An 18,585-nucleotide genomic window follows, 5' to 3' on the forward strand; every position below is an offset into this window, starting at 1 on the left:
ACCTCAAATAATAATGGTAATATGCCATGTGAATAACTTTAATATTTGTGATAAAAAATTCCAATAATACCCATAAAGATAATTAAAAATAAATAGATAAAAATACCGTGGAATAAAAATAAATAAATATCGTGGAAATACCATAAGAACAAAATATAGACCCACCACTTTTAAACGTCAATGTTCGCTGTAGATCTCGCCAATCCTCGATGAATGTTCCTCTTGAGGTTCCTGCGATGTGTCTTCCATAGTGACCATGCCAGTCTCATGATCAGAACCGTCGTGATGATATAAAGAAGTACCTTTACCTCTGTGTCTAGCTTAATGTCCTTGTTTTTGACGATGAAGTTGCTGTTTACCACTCCATTCTCTTGGACTTCGTCTTTGGATGACTTTCCTCCCATCCTTGATCCATCAGCTCTCGTCTGGTCTAGATCGCCATATAATAGTCCAGGGTTACTAGGACCATCTTCTCCCGGTAAGGGTGGTTATCCCTTATCCGAGGGGTGGAATGATTAATAGTCGTATCACTGCTTAAGTTGTTTTATTATACTTGCATGAGTATAAGCTGGTAGCAAGCTACGCGACGTCGTCTCGCGGAGTGGAGATGATACTATTTGAATATGAATAATCTTACGTCTAAGAAAGTATAATGACGAATGTGGAATGTGGAATCCCTTACTATGTTTTGATTGTATAAGTATATTTGAAAGTGCCGAGTCAGCTGCGACCCTGAAAGGTGTTTATAGTAAACACCGACCGTGACTGTAGGTATAACTACTCCTCACAATCTAGGTCAACAATATTTATGTAACGAAAGATATTTGTTTATGATAACATTTAAATGATTGAAAGAAATTAACGTAGATAATTAAAGGGTGTTTTAAAAGATATCTAATAAGTACAGATGAATTCTTGTACATGTTCTATAAACTTATGTTCGCAAATGCTTCATTTTCCGAGATAGGGGGAGTTGAAATTTTTCTTACAAACTGCCGATTTTACTTATTGCTCTAAAACCGGTTTAGATATGCAAATGAAATTTGGTGAGTTTTAAGAGGTAGTTATTGCGCAGTTTTTGATACACAATTATTAACTTGATATTCACCATTGGCGCTTACGGGTAATATGACCCTTATGTGCGCCAATGGTAAACATAAAATTCTTAATTGTATGTCAAAAAATTCACAATAACTACATCTTAAAACCCACCAAATTTCATTTGAATATCTCAACCATTTTAAGAGCAATAAATAAATCGATGTTTGTAAGAAAAATTTTTAACGCCTCCAATCTCGGAAACGAAGCATTTGCGGACATACGTTTATAAAGCAAACTGTCATTATTTTTTGATGCAGAATTACCTCTTAGAGTTTGCCATACTTATTTAAAAACACTGTGTTGTTGAAAAATAAGGCTAGTTGTTAAAGTACCTAACTTTTTTATTATCCAACATAAGCGAATGAATGAAAAAACAGGATGTTAAGAAAACATGAGGCTACATTGTGTTTTAATTTCAGTATTTTATAAATGCTGGAATATTCCACATTGTAACGCGAACTTTGAGAAAACATCACAGTTTGATTGGTACACCCAGTAATATTATTATCTAATATTATTACAGCGATATTGCTAAAGAATAATGCTATAACATATCAAACAAATCACTTAAATCCGAAAACAGGTTAAGGAAATTCAAGACATTAAAAATGACCAATGTTTAAGGTGGTGCGTTATTTTTTTCTTCGAAGTGTATAATGCAAAAAGAATAAAGCTTCTAGCAAAGCCTGCTATTGCTCTAATGAATTATAGGCCAGTATTAGGCGTTGGAGTACAAATTAGTCAAACCTTTTAAATTTGAATCGGTATCTATGGACAGAGTGATATAACTGTTATTTCAGCGTCCCCGCTTGGTCAGTCAACTCGGGCTGATCCAAATTCAAAATCAGAAGGTCCAACTAATATCTCCAGAATTATTCTAACAGTAGGAGAACAAATATGAACCTATATAAGACCTTAATAAAACCTTTTGTTACACATGGAACGGAAACAAAGACGCTTAACAAGAAAGAGAAAGCCTTCTGAAATTTGAAAGAAAAATAATGAGAACGATACTGAGCCACAATGTAACAAGAGATGGACGAATGTACGAATGTACGAATGAAACAAATGCAGGAATTGAAAAATTCAAGTTCATAACGTTATATAACGTCTTTCGAATCCTAATCGCCGTTGTTCTCTTTCGTAACACATGTCTTCGTTCAAGCCTCTTTCTCTAATTTCCCTATTAATTTCCTCTATCCAGCTCTAGTGTTCTTCTTTTCCATCGTCCCTTTGGCGCCTATCCTAGTACTTGCTTGGGTAATCTTTGGTCTAAGGTCTAAGAAGAAAGAAGAAATTAAAGAGAAAATATTATAGTCAAATACATGAAACCTACATAGCACGTACACATACATTACATGACAAAACCAACGAAAACGGGGATAGATTATGTGGCATAGCAGCAGCACTAGAAATGGAAATAAGTAGCACCAAATATCAGCATAAAGATGTTCACAAAATACCATGGTTAAGACCTGGAACTAATACCGGAAACCAAATCGATCACATTCTGATCAAGAAAAAACAAGCGAAGTCAATAAATGATGTACGATCATATAGAGGAGCGACCATAGACTCCGACCACTTCCTGGTGATTGCAAAATGCAAAATTAAGAAAAGTAAGAAACAAGAATAGCGAAAAAGAAATGGAACATACAAAAACTGGAAGAAGATGAAATAAAAGATAGATACAAAGAAGAACTTAAAAGAGGAATACAACACGAAGAACAAGAAATAGAAGAACAATGGAAACGAATTAAACAAGCCATAGAAAAGGCAGCGGATAGGATAGAGAAATTGGCACAATAAGAAACGTCAGAGGAAATGAATAGTTTGACCAGGAATATAGAGAAGAAACAGAAAGAAAGAATAAAGCCATATTGAAATGAATAAACTCAGGAACAGCAGAAGATATGGAAACATATAGGAGAGCAAGGACAATAGCAAAGCAAACATGTAAAATGAAAAAAAAATTAGAAGAAATAATGATGACTATCGAAAGAGAAAACATGAGAAATAATTCTAAACCACTCTATAATTACTTAAAATTAGGAAAAAAACCAAAACCGATGGTAGCCATAGAAGAAGACATTTGGATAAGACATTTCGAGGAATTATATAAAGCAACAGGTGAGATGACCCAGGAAGGGGACATAATAAGGATAAGACAGGACGCGGAGGAATACAAGGAACCTACATAGGAAGAAGTAGCAGAAAGTATCAAGAAGATCAAGAACAGAAAAGCAGCAGGTTATGACAACATAAACGGAGAACTCATCAAATATGGTGGAGAAGCTCTAACTAGAAAAATACATGAATTAATTGTAACGATTTGGAAAGAGGAAATAATTCCAGAAGACTGGAAAACGGGAATAATTATAACGATACCCAAAAATGGAGACCAAAAAATATGCAAAAACTATAGAGGAATCACCTTGCTAAATGTGACATATAAGGTCATGACGGGAATAATAAAGAACAGACTAGCAGAGCCAACCGAAAAAATCATAGAGAATTACCAATATGGATTCAGAAAAGAAAAATTAACGATAGACGCTATTCACATAATAAGACAAATCATGGAAAAAGAATATGAACACAACATGGAACTGCATATGCTTTTTGTGGATTTTAAACAGGCCTTCGGTAAACTAAAAAGAGGAGAACTAATAGAAGATCTAACACGCATAAAAATACCAGGCAAATTAATACAGTTAATAAAAATGACAATGAAAGAGGCACAAGCAGTAATAGATTTAGGTCAAAAGACAACAGAGAAGATTAGGGTCCAAAACGGAGTCAGACAAGGGGATGCCCTATCAACTGAGTTATTCATTACAGCTCTAGATTGTGCAATAAAATAAGCAACAAATAACGGAATAATTAATAAAAATGCAGTACAAATAGTAGGTTATGCAGATGATATCGTTATAATAGCCCGGGAAAAAAGATCATTAATTAAGGCATGCTCTGAAATAGAAAAAGGGGCAAAAAGAAGAGCACTAGACATAAACATGGAAAAAACAAAGTACATGAACGCAAGCAGATTCAAGAAAATAAGACTAACACAAATGATAATAGATAATTACAGATTTGAGGAAGTAGATACATTAAAATGCTTGGGAACGATGATTAGTAGAGATAATAAAAGAATAGACCTGAAATAGGAACTACAAGCAGGAAATAGAGCTTACCACAAAAATGAAAAAATAATAAAACATAAAAAATTAAGCAGAAATACAAAGATGCAAATATATAAGACTACCATAAGGCCAGTGGTAATGTAGGCCATAGAAACCAACACCCTAAAGTTAAAAGAAGAAGAACAGCTGAAAGTATTTGAAAGAAAAATAATGCGCAACATTCTGGGACCAAAAGTAATAAATGAAAACGAAAGAAGACCCTGGATGAACCACGAAATAGAACAATGGATGGAAGGAGAAAACATAGTGAAAGAAGCAAAAGCACGAAGAAAGGTGGTATGGTCATATAAGTAGAAAAAATAAAGATGATCCCGTTAAATTTATTACCAACTGGATACCCCCTGAGACGAGACAAGAGCACGAGGCAGACCAAAAGCAAGATGGAAAAAGCAAGTCGAAAACGACTTAAGAGTTTTGGGAATTCGAAACTGGAAAAAAAGACTGAGAACCGAAATGAGTGCAGAAAAGTAGTGACGGAAACGAAAACACACCAGAAGCTTTGAGGAGAGAGATTAGAAGAAAAGTGGACTGATACCCCATGTCTTAACGGATCATAAAGTGAAAAACAGGTATAACTTCCACGGGAGTATACAGCTTATATACATACAGAGTTGGGCTAAAGTATGGAACCAAGCAAATATCTTTGTAATGAAAAGAACAATATTTATGAAACTTTGCAAGCAAGTACAGTGACGCAAAAGGCAATGCCTTATTTTTTGTTACTACTCCACTTCCGGTTTCACCGGAAATACCCTTAACTTATTTTCTTTAAATGGGACACCCTGTATATTTTTGCAGATTTTAAAAGAACTTGTTATTTTTAACTCATACATACCAAGTTCGGAAGAAAAAACTATTAAAACAAGAAATAAATCTCTTTACAGTTAAAAAATCGTTAATTTATTTGCGTTAGACCAATGATATTAAAAATAAAAAAAATAATTTCAAATATTGAAAATGTTTGCTGTTCACCTCCTGACCACGTGCAAACCTGTAAATAAATTCGTGAGTCACTTTTTGCAAAATTTCTCCATGTGTTAGTTCACATTCATCAATTATTCTTTGTCTCAAATCCTGCAAGCATGTTGGTCGCCTAACGTAAGCACGTGATTTTAGATAACCCCAAAGAAAAAAAAATCTAACGGGTTGAGGTCAGTAGAACGAGCGGGCCACTCTATGAATCCTCTACGTCCAATCCATCGATTTGGAAAATTCACTTCCAAAAAATGAAAATTCACCATAAGCGATTATCATTAATATATGAATACCATTTTTTCACTTAAATGAACCATTCTTAATACAACTTATTTCTGTCAATTAGTTCAGTAACAGTTTTACCTACTATACTAAATTCAAATAAGTCATGCAGTGCAAGTAAACAACAATTTTAGTCTACAGTATAAGATGGTACTCGTTTATTTCCTACTACGTTGTATTAATAAAAAAATTATCTACAGACACTTTTTAACAAATTTTTTCTACCAAATTTGGTATGTGTGAATTAAAAATAACAAGTTCTTTTAAAATCCGCAAAAATATTCAGGGTGTCCCATTTAAATTAAATATTTGAAAGACTGATAGGTTTTGTACACACTTGAAATGAATGAAAGAAGTGAAAGAAGTATATTAAAGTGTGTAAATGTATTTTAATTTCCTTAGCTAAGCGCTTTCGACATAAAAGTCATCTTCAGCGCTAATGCTACAATAAAAAGTTAAAACAATAAGTAAAAAGATGTTCTAAGTACAAAGTTTTTTAACTTACGTTAATATATAAAAAGTACCGGCTACTTAGGAATGTATTTTCTTGCATCTCATTAAGAAATTTGTAATTCAGGTCCACTGTACAACTCCGGCTGATGAAAGCTAGTTTTAATTTTTAGTTTTTCTATGGTAAAACAATAAAAACAACCACTGGGACGATACATACATATAAATTTTTTTTTCATGGTAAAGGTTTTACCCAACCATTTTGAAGTGATATGAGCTGGCGACTGACTGACAGTGGTTGATTGTAGGTTGGATTTTAAATGTTTCATCTGTCCGGTGTTGACATCTGACAGCTGACATTACAAATGAATGAAATTTTTAAATAATTAGTTTTAAAAAGAATAATTGAAAAAATTGATGAACAAAAAATGTACCTTAGATGTCTGTACAATACAATAATAATAATTTAATTGTCTAAAATTATCTACCAAACTGAGGGCCTGGTGGCTCAAGACATAATATATACAATGTGTCATGACAAAGGGAAGAAGATATTTTGTTTATAATAAAAAAGAAGATATGAATAAAATTCAATTTGTTAATTCTGAATGATATTGTTTATTCAAAATTTTCTTTCATCCCTAATATGAAGTATTTAGATCTTAATTGTTTCTTGTTAACAACTTTTGTAGTTGAGCATAAAAGTTTTCGAGATGAGATTGCCCTGTTGTATGAATATTATAATAGTATAATATTTTGCATATTATGTAGAATTATGAAGTTATTGGTAAAATTAATGACCAAGATCATTTGAATGATGAAATAAGTATATTTAGTCTATAACATACTACTCCTAAAGGTGGTTTTTATGAGAAGGTAGATTTCGATGGAAATTAAGTTTTTTCAAAAAATATACTTTTAATATTAATTATTTATATAGGAAATAAGCCACAATTAAAATGAAAAAAATAATTTTATTAACGTTTCGACGCCCAAATCGGGTGCCGTTGTCAAAATACAAAATATTACTAAAATAAACTAAAGTGTTGTTGCTAAGCAAAAAAATTCTTCTAATAATTTATTTAATCTCACTCATTTATATTGGCAATTCAGACATATATTATACATTTTAAAGTAGAAGACTTTAAAATGATATTGCCAATATTTATGAGTTGCGTTCCTGGGACGACTTACTGAAAGATAGTTCATTCGATTACATGAAATTAACCCCAACTCAAGAATATCCGTCATAAAAAATTATAGCATGTAGAGACTTCATAGTAAATCACAAGGGAAAACCAGGAAAAACCCTGTGATACTATCCCGACATCGTAAGTATTTGGTCTTACATTAATTTACTCTCAAAAAATAATACCAAATTCTGACTTGTAACATGTTTAAATTATAAATAATATTAATAATACTAGATATATAAGTAATACTAAAATATAAAATATGTACTAGCTCGATATTATTGACTTACTAATCTTGGTATTTTCTTTCTATTGACTTCCTCTTTCAGTATGGGTAACTATATATATATATATATATATATATATATATATATATATATATATATATATAGTTATTTTTCAAATACACGTTATTGTTATTCAAACTGACCGAATTGCCGTTATTCAAACATTACTATTTAACACAGTACGGTCGATAATATTTGTACAAATATATATATATATATATATATATATATATATATATATATATATATATATATATATATATATATATATTAGGGTGGTCCTTATTTATAAGGAAAAAAATTTTTTTTCGAATTTTTTAGAAATTATTTGCCAGAATGTTCCTTTATATAAGACATGAAAATATAACAAATTTCAGCTCAATCGGTTAATATTAACACGTGCCGCATCGACGCTAAAGTTGTGAGATTCAATGTAAGGCAGTTATTACCTATAAGAACGACAATGTACGCGTACGCTCGACTGTAAACATAAAATTACGCATTTTTTTTAAACTTTAGTATAAAAACATACTAATTAAAATGAAAACGTAAAATAAAGATATAGTTTATCCTAATACTATATTTTTTATTTATTGAAATGATACATCCACTTCAGATACATATTTTGGATTTAAGTAAGCCTCCTTTTGTGGCGACTGGGAACTCTCTCCGGTACTCCTGAACAACCTGAATAAAAAAAAAATAATATTGAATGTGTTTTCTGAACCTAGCCTATATAATGTGTTCAAGAAAAAAATAACAAAAAATTAAATTTATCTACTCTACGTCATATTATGTATCAGTTTTTAGTTTGTGAAAACTGTCATTATAGATAGCAGTTCGTGAAGGATTTAAAGTGTGCGTGAAGTACCTGTGTATTTTAAATGGGACTAACTGCTAAGAAAAAAATAACAAAAAATTAAATTTATCTACTCTACGTCATATTATGTATCAGTTTTTAGTTTGTGAAAACTGTCATTATAGATAGCAGTTCGTGAAGGATTTAAAGTGTGCGTGAAGTACCTGTGTATTTTAAATGGGACTAACTTTTTCACACACTTTCAATGGGTTTTTCACACACTTTCATATAATCAAATATCCTTAACTTTCGCGTTGTCATGGTGATGACATAATGAGCAATAAATTACAACAAAAATTTTGACAGTTTTGTGGTTTGAAAGAAATTAGAATTTTTAAATGTCAAAGTTCTAAAAATTGTAAATAGAATTGAAATGAATTCCAGTGACGAAGAGTTACAGTTTTTTGATTTATTTATCGTAGAGTAGATAAAATATTGTATGAAACTGTGCGTGAAGTACTTTTTGCGAACTTACGCGATGTAGAGCACTCGCTATCGCTCGTACTCTAAGTATCGCGTGCGTTCGCAAAAAGCATACTTCACGAACTGTTTCATAAATAACTATTGTTTATACATACTACATACCTGTATCAAAAATTGTTTTTGATGTTCATTTTTCGTCATTTTTTCATTGTAATCCTCAATCAACTTGACTCCTCTTTCTGCAATATCATTTGTACATTTTAAGGTTGAAATGATATTTTTTCCTGTGCGATAATCCTCTCTGTTTTCCCAATTCAGCGGATCGTCCTGAAGAAATTCAACACAAATACCGAATCGTTTAAATAACTGAAGTGAATTGGCGGACAATAATTCAGTTGGTAGATCTTTTTGAACAAAATTTTGGACATCTCGGATTTGCAACGATAGTTTTTTCTCAATGACTTCTGTCTCTTCATTTTCTTCTTCTTTTTCATTCACAGTCTCTATGTTTTTACTTGCACATTCCATAATTTTTTGAGCCATTCTAATTTTTTCAACTCTCTCAATTCTATCGTCAAATATTGCCATGGCAGCACACTCTTCACTTAGATACCATAAATGGTTTAAAAATTTTGTTATTGCAATGGTTGCAATGTTTTCATTAATATTTTTAAATATAACCAATTTTCTCAAAAAATATATATCATTTAGGGGAGCTCCTGTAGTATTCGTTGCTGAAAACCAGGCCTCTACATAACAGTATACAACGAAAACGCAAATTTCTGCATTCAGTTTGGAATTATCCTTTCTCATTTTCATTTGATCGCGAAATAAAAAAAGTTTTAAACAATAAATCGCTTTAGCCATCCATCTCGCTAAATGATATGCACCGGGGGCCCTAAAACTCACATTTGTTTTATCTCCCAAAAAAATGAGCGTCAATTGCAAAAACTCTTTGTAGTCATCACGTGGTTGCTCTTCTGCAAGTTTCTGTTTCACAAAATAAATAATTTCGGGCGCTACTTCTTTCAGTGCATTATAAACGGCTTCATCGCTGGTATAATCTAAAAATTTCATTTTATCAATATTCTTCCAGTTTTCTTTAAGTGCTTTGAATTGAGCAATTTCAGGGCCGGATGTTACAATTGCTTTTGTCCTCGTGAATACACCAGCCAAAACGACCTCAAATATATGGTGTCGGCATGGAAGCCACAAAATATCTCGCCCTAACCTTTGTTGAAGCAGAACTGCAGCTCCTTTTATACGTCCAGTGTTTGATGCTGTAGTATCAAAACAAAAGGCTTGAATTTTTTCGGTTAAATTCCATTCATCAGTGATATGGAACACAGCAGAGCAAACTTCCGATCCTGCTGATGATGCAATTCCAGGTACTCCTAATAATTGTTCAAAATCTAAACCAACCGCGATCACAGGAAGCCGATCAATTTTCTCATTTTTTGTGATATCAGGCAATAATTTGGAATCCCAATGCACTTCAATAAAATTTGCATCATTTCCTACCGATTTTATTGATGAATATTTTATTTTCCGCAAAATCTCTCTATTTCTTTTGATAGACGATCTATTGAGAACAAACTCGGTGATATCTATATTAAGAGCTTCTAGGACGGCAGAAATAATATGCATTGCATCCCTGTCACTCACTTTACATTTGTCCAAGGCAGCGGCCAGGCGAGGTGTCATTAACGTCTTTCGTCCTCTCTTGTTTGAAGATGGACCCTGTTGAGATTCCGATATGAAATATATGTCATCTTCACTGTTGTCTTGATTTATCACTTTTTTCTGTGAATCTTCGTGTTATTTATCTTCCATTTCAAAATGTCCAATCGAACAACTAGAATTTTCCAACAAATCTTCTTTTCTTTTCAACTCTGCAGCTGTGCGTTCTTCTTTCCGCTTTTCCTTACGTAATAATTTGATATCTACTCCCAACATACAACCTACTCTACCTTTCTCCCTTTGCTTAATTAAAAATTCTCTATCTTCGGCGATTTTAATCTCATTTAACGCATTTAAGGTGGCAATATCGAAAAGGTTGTCTAAAGCTTCTTTAAAATCATTTTCTTTTTCTCTCTGCCGTTCAGTATCTCTATTTTTAGATTTTTCTAAATTTCTGACATTATCGTACAAAGATTTTAATTTCAAAATACAGTTTGAACGGTTTTGAACTGGGATTCTTGCTTTTTTCCAAAAAACGACCACTTCATCAATAACTAAAGCACTGCTGTCATTAAGATTTAAATTTACCACTCTCATGTTATAAAAAAGTACACTCAAAACATCTCGTTTACATGGTAATTTACTACCGCAGATTTGATTTTTCATCACTCCAAGTAGATAAATATTGTTCCGCAAAGTGGACATTTCAGCACTTTTATCAATTACTTATATAGCACGTCTTTTCTTATGCACTTCAAGTACGAAACTAAAACGAATGTAGCATTGAACAAATAATATGTAAAAACAAAATTGACTTGTCGAGACTTGTAGTCGCGCTTGTAGCGAATTCGAACGCACTTGGCGCCGACTCGTCGTAGCATGTTAGACAGTCAGATGCATGAAACTTCAAGGCCAATGCGGCACGTGTTAATATTATCGGATTGAGCTGAAATTTTGTATTTTTAATGTTTTGGTGTAACTGAACAAAATTACAAATAATTTTGAAAAAATATGAACTTTCGAAAATAAGGACCACCCTAATATATATATATATATATATATATATATATATATATATACGTCTTCATATCAAGGCGAGATCCGACTAAATCGAGGACAACCCGAGATCCACCAATAGGAAATTAATTATTGGAGTATATTGTTCATAAGTATCTTTATAATTAACATATTAATCATGGCACACTTAGAGGGGAAAAGATTTTTGTACTTAAATTTTTCTGATAAATTTACAGCGAAACGAGATCCGTCGCTGAAAAGTAAAGGGGAGGACTTATATACGAAATTTTAGATATTTACCGTTCAACGCGAGATCACACACTGATGCCAGCTCTAAAGAGTATTAGTCGAGCGGTTGGAGCTCGTGTTGTATTGTATATTTCCCACGATATAAAGATATATAATGGGCGTAACTTTTAAGTATCGCTTCTTTTGTGTCTTTAAAGTCTACGATTGACCTTTCAGAAAGTCCCTTAGTTTTATTACATACATAAGGGTGTGAAAAAAGAAAAAGAATACTTGACAAATAATAACCATTTAATAATGATAATTATTTGCAATACAATATTTTAAAACTATACATTAATATTCTTAAAAAACACTTACTACGAAACCAAAATGTAATTATTATATTCTTAAATAATACAAATTGTTACAAAATAATTATTTAAATGATTGCTTGTTTTAAAAATACATTACAAGAAAGTAAAATTTTTTATAAATATTATTAAAGTTTAAAAAATAAAATAACTCAATATGTAATTATTATTTGATAGTTAAAAAATGATTTTAAGTAAAATGATTTAAAAGATAAAAAGAAACACATAATTTTCAGGGTCAACTCCTAATTGCATGAAAATTTGGATTTAGATTCTACCCATCCCCCACTTCAAAGTTGAATTTGTGCCGTTGATTGCTTTTACTTGGAGGGTGAAAAAATATACGTTTAAAATAAGTCCGGAAACAGATCTGACTAAGTTTAAGCAACTTTTGTTCTATAGAGTTTTTTTAACTTAGGTACTAGGTTAATTTAGTAGTAGGTACTAGAGTCACTTGCGACTAAAAATATTTACTTTTCAACAAAAAAAAACACGTTTTTCGGCGGTTTTTCGCAAATACTCAAAAAGTAAGTATTATATCGAAAAAATATTCTTGGAAAAAATGTAGCATATAAAAAACGGAAAAATGATATATTCTTAGTCTATAGAACCAGTAAAAGTAAATTTGTAGCTCATAAAAAAGACGATCTTATCCTTCAAATTCCAAAACAAATATTTTAACGTGATACATAGTACCAAAAAATGAAGCTCTTTTCGGGGAAAACCCATTAAAATTTTTTTAAAGTGTTAACAAAAAGCTTTATTTTATTTTATAAAAGTTATATACGGGTAGGAGAGACAACGGAACGAATTTTCGAACGTTTAAACAGACGACATCCCAGATTTACCAATTTCTGGACAATTGATCCAAAGGCTGGATTCTAACAACGAAACAGTTGTGGATTTTCAAGTTTTCAATGAGAGTTAGAATGAAAAAACATTAGTGACCTCGAGTATGATGGTTTGGAGAATTTGGCTGGTTATATCTGCCATAAATTGAAGGACTCCAGTATTCAATCCGAAGATGTTTCAACGTACACGTGGGTTGATCATTTGAGTAAGTGTGGTTTATGTAAACCATCAGACACTCTCTTGACATATATTAAGTAACTGGAGACAATTTTTCTTTCCACATGAATGGTGATTCCATTTTGGTAACTAAAAATTATTTAGAAAACCTTATGTCCAAAAGTGTAACTGTAGACTGTTCTAACAAAGCGAACAAGTTACTTTTTAGGTCTCGGATGTACTTCCGAATTAAAGAATTAAACAAGTCTCTTAACAACCTGACATTGCGTAAAAGAAAAATTATGAAAACTGCTACATAGTTGCTGTATGTACGTCTATTTCACATGCACAAAATTTAAATAAAGTGCATGGCAATGCACAAAATTTAAATAAAGTGCATGGCATGAAAACTGTAAAACTTATTTTTGTCTTTTCCAAGCCTCTTACTTAAATCTGATGAAATACATTATTTAAAATTAAAAAATTTTGTTTTTTTATCAATCCATTAAATTTATGGTTTTATTTTGGGGCTTTTCTTCCCCTTGGTAAAAATTATATTTACTAATGTGTAGGCCACTAATCAATTTTTGCCAACTAACGAAATATAATAATTTTAGTGGATATCGATTATATGAATATTTTTATTTTCCGGATACCAATATAATCAAGAAACTGGGAACTTTACAAATAACTGAAAATCAATTTAAATAAAAGTAAATAGTTTAATAATTTTCCTCTAAACTATAAAAATCACTTAGTTTCTTTTAGTCATAATTCATTCATTTGTACTATTCTCAAATTTGATTCGCGTTCGTATTACGAACGCATAGACGGGACTATGCTTTACTCTGTTGTTAACGTCATGCGCCAATCGGGCGAGCTTACGTAACTAGAATATTAGGGTGGGCATATTTCCGGGTCCCGGTGAATTCGTATCTATTTTAATCCCCATCCTAATTACAGACCAACTGGCAACTCTGGTGCGCACGTAATTTTTAAATAACGCATTAACTACCGGTGAATTGGTAACTTTCATTTTTTAAGTATTGTTGATAATCTAATATCGGTATTCCAGGTATTTAGCGCTGCACTCCTAGAAAATGAAAAAAATGTCACAGGAATTGAAACCGATGATGAAACGAAACGCAAAAGAGAAAACTTGGATGATTGTTTTAATAGAAGTAAAATTAAAAAACGGTCACCAAGCAAAGCAGGCAACGAAAACAAGGAAGACATGGAAAATGTTATGATTACAATAATGAAAGAGCTAATGAATAAAAACGATGAAATGCTTCAGGAAATAAAACAAATAAGGAAAGAATAACAACAAACCAATAAAGAGTTAATGGGTGTAAAAGCAGAGAAACAAAAACTAAAAAAAGAAGTAAAACAGCTACATGAATGAATGGAGCAACTGGAGAAATTTAGCAAAAAGAAAAGCTTGATCGTAACTGGGTTGAAAGTAGAAACAAATGATTATAAGAAATTAAAAGAAGAAATGGAAAATTTCAGAGCCCAAGAGTTGCAAATACAAATAAAACTAAGAAGTGCAAAAAAATAGGAGAAACAGTATGCGCAATAGAAACAGAACCCCTCACGGATAAAATGGAAATCCTAAACAAGAAACGTAAACTAAAACAGCATAAAGATCGTATCTATATAAACAACGATTGGACATCTAAAGAAAAAGAAATACAAAAGGAAATAACTAAAATAGCAAAGGACGAAAGAAGCAAAGGTAAGCAAACGAAAATCGGCTACAAGAAATTAATAGTGAATGGCAAAATCTAGATATGGGACGAAGAGAAAGTACAGCTGATAGAAAATTCAAAAAACTAATAAACTAAGAACAGCGGCTGAAATATATGATATTGACATGGCAAAAAAAGACTCGGAAATGCAAACGGTTAACGAAAACAAAATAACGCACACAAAATAAAGAAAGAATCTCAATAAGAAGAAAAGAACAAAACCCATTAGAATGGGCTCTTGGAATATTAGAACCATGCTGACAGCAGGTAAGATGCAAGAAATAGCTCTTGAAATGAAAAAATACCAACTAGAAATCCTAGCCGTACAGGAAATACGATGGAAGAAAGAAGGAAAAATTGAGAAGAAAAACTTTAGCATGTATTATTCGGGAGAAAACAAACAGGGAACGAATGGTACGGCATTTATGTGAACAAAAAAATGAGGGAAAAACTGATACAATTCAAAGCAGTTAATGAAAGGATATCTTACATAAGAAAATAAACAAGCCCACATCTCGATAGTCAATTGCTATGCACCCACCGAAGAAGCAAACCAAGAAGATAAAATAGAATTCTAAGACATCCTGGAAGAAACCTGTGAAAATATTACGAGGAATAATATTGGGTGATTTCAATGCAAAGATCGGAAAGGAGGACTATAATCGTAATGTAGCTGGCAAAGAAACCATTCATGAAACTACGAATGATAATGGAGGAGAAATCTGCAACCTAGCAGCAGCAACAAATACATATATAGTTAGTACTGGGCATAAACATAAAAAAGAAATCAAAATAACATGGATGATACCAGGAAGAATGGATGGAAACCAAATAAATCATACTCTAATTTCGAAAAAGTGGACACAAATAATACAAGACTTAAGGTCATATAGAGGGGCAAATGGAGGCACTGACCACATATTGTTGATAGCAAAACTTAAGATGAAAATAATCAAAGCAAATAATCATAAGGAAGGAAAAAGGAGGAAATGGAATATAGCCAATCTGACAACGCAAGAAACAAAGTAACAATAAACAGAAAAACTGGAACAAAAATTGGGTCAGTACGAGCACATAGAAGTAGAAGGAGAATGGAAAAACATAAAGAACAGCATAATAGAGACAGCAGAACAAATAATAGGATTCCAAAAAAACAAAGAATCGAAAGAATGGTTTGATGAGGAATGTCACCAAAAAAGTCAACTGAAGCACCTCGCAAGAAACAAATGGCTACAAAGTGCCGAACAGGAACAACTGGACCAATATAGAAAAGAAAAACAAGAAGCATTGAAACTCTATAGAAGAAAGAAGAACACATGGATCTCTGAACAAATGCAAGAATTAGAAACGAATAATAAAGACAACAAGAAATTGTTCGAATAGATAAAACAACAACACAGTACCAAAAAATCTGTCACAAAAATAAACAAAAAAGATTGGGAAAAACATTTCACGGACCTATACAAAAACGACAATAAGGCATATTCAGAGGATGAGGATATAAGAGATAACAGAGATGAAGAGGAAGTCGCACCAACTTATTAGGAATTCATGGAGGTATTAAAACAACTAAAAGTAAACAAAACGCCAGGGCCAGATGAAATCAACAACGAACTGATCATCAACGGCGGAGAGGAGCTCACGAAGCGAATGCACAAGTTAATGGTTACAATTTGGAAGGACGAAAGCATGCCCATAGAATGGAAAAACGGACACATCGCACCAATCTTTAAGAAAGGAGATCCAACTAAGTGCTGCAACTACAGACCAATTATGCTACTAAATACAACGTATAAGATATTGACCACAATTATAAGAAACCGACTAAATCAATACACAGAAAAAATTATAGGACCATATCAACAGGGTTTTAGAACAATAGATCAAAGGAAGATCAACAATAGATGCAATACACGTACTGACACAAACAATTGAAAAAAGCTATGAACATGACATAGAATTACACATACTATTCATCGACTTCCAACAGGCCTTCAACAGCATATACAGACAACAATTATTAAAAGAAATGAAAAAAATGGAGATACCGGCAAAATTAATAAGACTAACTAGAATGACAATAAAAGACTCAACAGCAAAAGTTAAAACAAATGAGGGCGATACAAATGACATCAAAATAGAACTTGAAGTAAGACAAGGAGACAGTCTGTCAACGACAAACGACACTATTTAATATCGCTCTAGAAGGAGTAATTAGGGACACAGTGCTGAAAAAGACAATTATTCAAAGCTCAACACAGATCATAGGATATGCAGATGAACTGGGACTGGTAGCACGAGATAAAAAAAGACTAGAAGAGGCACTTTTAACCCTGGTAAGAGAAGCAAAGACGAGAGGACTAATAATCAATCAGAATAAAACAAAATACCTTATAAGCACACGAGACAATGTAAACAGAATAGCAGAAATAAAGATAGGTGAAAATACATTCCAGAGAGTAGATTGCTTCAAATACCTGGGGGTGATGGTGGACGGCAAAAACGGAAGGAGTATAGAGATAAACGACAGAATTAAAGCAGGTAATAGAGTATATTGGAAATATCACTAACTACTCAAGGACAAAAACCTGAGCAAAAAAAAACAAAATCAAAAATATACACAGCAGCAATCAGATCAGTGATAGCCTATGGAGCAGAAGTAATGTGCCTTACGAAAAAAGACGAAGAAAAGTTAAAAATAATTGAGAGAAAAATTATAAGGATACATGGCCCAGTAAAGACAGAAACAGGGGAATATTGAAAGCTGATGAACCATGAAATAATAAATATAAATAAAGGAGAAGATATAGTAAAATTCATTAAAGCACAAAGCCTCAGATGGTTTGGGCACACACAAAGAAGAGGGGTAGAAGAACTGATCAGGAAGATAATGAACTGGAAACCAGTAAAAAATAGACCAAGAGGAAGACCAAAAATTAGATGGGAAGATCAACTGCTAGACGATATATCAAAGATGGAAATTGCAAACTGGAGAGAAAAGATTCAGGACCGGAGAGAGTGGAAGAAGATAGTAGAGAGGGCAAAAAAACATCACAACCTATGAACTAAGACCTAAAGGAAAAGCGGACTAATTTACCGCGTGAAATGGATTAAAAGAGCTTATATTTGAGCGAACTATACTCTAACAAGAGTGAACGGTCCATATAATAATTCCAGGTATGTACCTGTATAAATTACCCTCCTTGAAGTTGGTGTAAAAGGTATTCACCATTTATGTATTGTCTTTTGGAAGGATTACTAGAGAAAATCCAAATAAATTTTGAAAAAATGGCTGAAATCGCTGAAATTCTTGTAACAGATTCCGTAATGAGTGTACATGGGTGGTAAATGATTTTAAATTTCACTTAAAGAAAGTGCTAAAAAGTCTAAAACATTTATGGTACTGTTCTGCATCTGGTTTCCAGGCAACCTGTTATACCGACGGTTAGTTTTTTTAATATTTTGATTAGTAACTATGTTGGTTATCAACAATTTGATGTCAAAAATGCACATTTTGTCATTTTTTGTCTACCAGTAAGAAGAAAAACATCCAAAACAAAATTTAAGATAACCGCATTATAGAGCATGAAAAAACAATTTAAACAAGGTTTTATAAATTTCGCTATACTTAATTGTTGCTTATAAAACTATAAATTAAGTCAGTTTAACGTTAATATAACTTATGTAAAAAATACAACTTACATCTCGATATTACGTGAAATAGCTCAAAGAAATGAGTAAAAATACACGGTTTTTA

The 18,585-nt window shown here is 32.2% G+C and overlaps 1 protein-coding gene across 1 annotated transcript; it reads right to left on the minus strand.

Annotated features, from left to right (window-relative positions):
• Nucleotides 1-8,051: 8,051 nt before the first annotated feature.
• On the minus strand, nucleotides 8,052-10,553 carry LOC126892520 (uncharacterized). The gene is made up of 2 exons (XM_050662078.1): nucleotides 8,936-10,553; nucleotides 8,052-8,178 (listed from the first exon to the last, which is right to left on the minus strand). Exons 1-2 carry the CDS (start codon nucleotides 10,475-10,477, stop codon nucleotides 8,104-8,106), a joined length of 1,617 nt encoding a protein of 538 aa, XP_050518035.1. The 5' UTR covers nucleotides 10,478-10,553; the 3' UTR covers nucleotides 8,052-8,103.
• Nucleotides 10,554-18,585: the final 8,032 nt, after the last annotated feature.

Source organism: Diabrotica virgifera, chromosome 9 (genome assembly GCF_917563875.1).
Source record: "Diabrotica virgifera virgifera chromosome 9, PGI_DIABVI_V3a".
Taxonomy (NCBI): Eukaryota; Metazoa; Arthropoda; class Insecta; order Coleoptera; family Chrysomelidae; genus Diabrotica; species Diabrotica virgifera.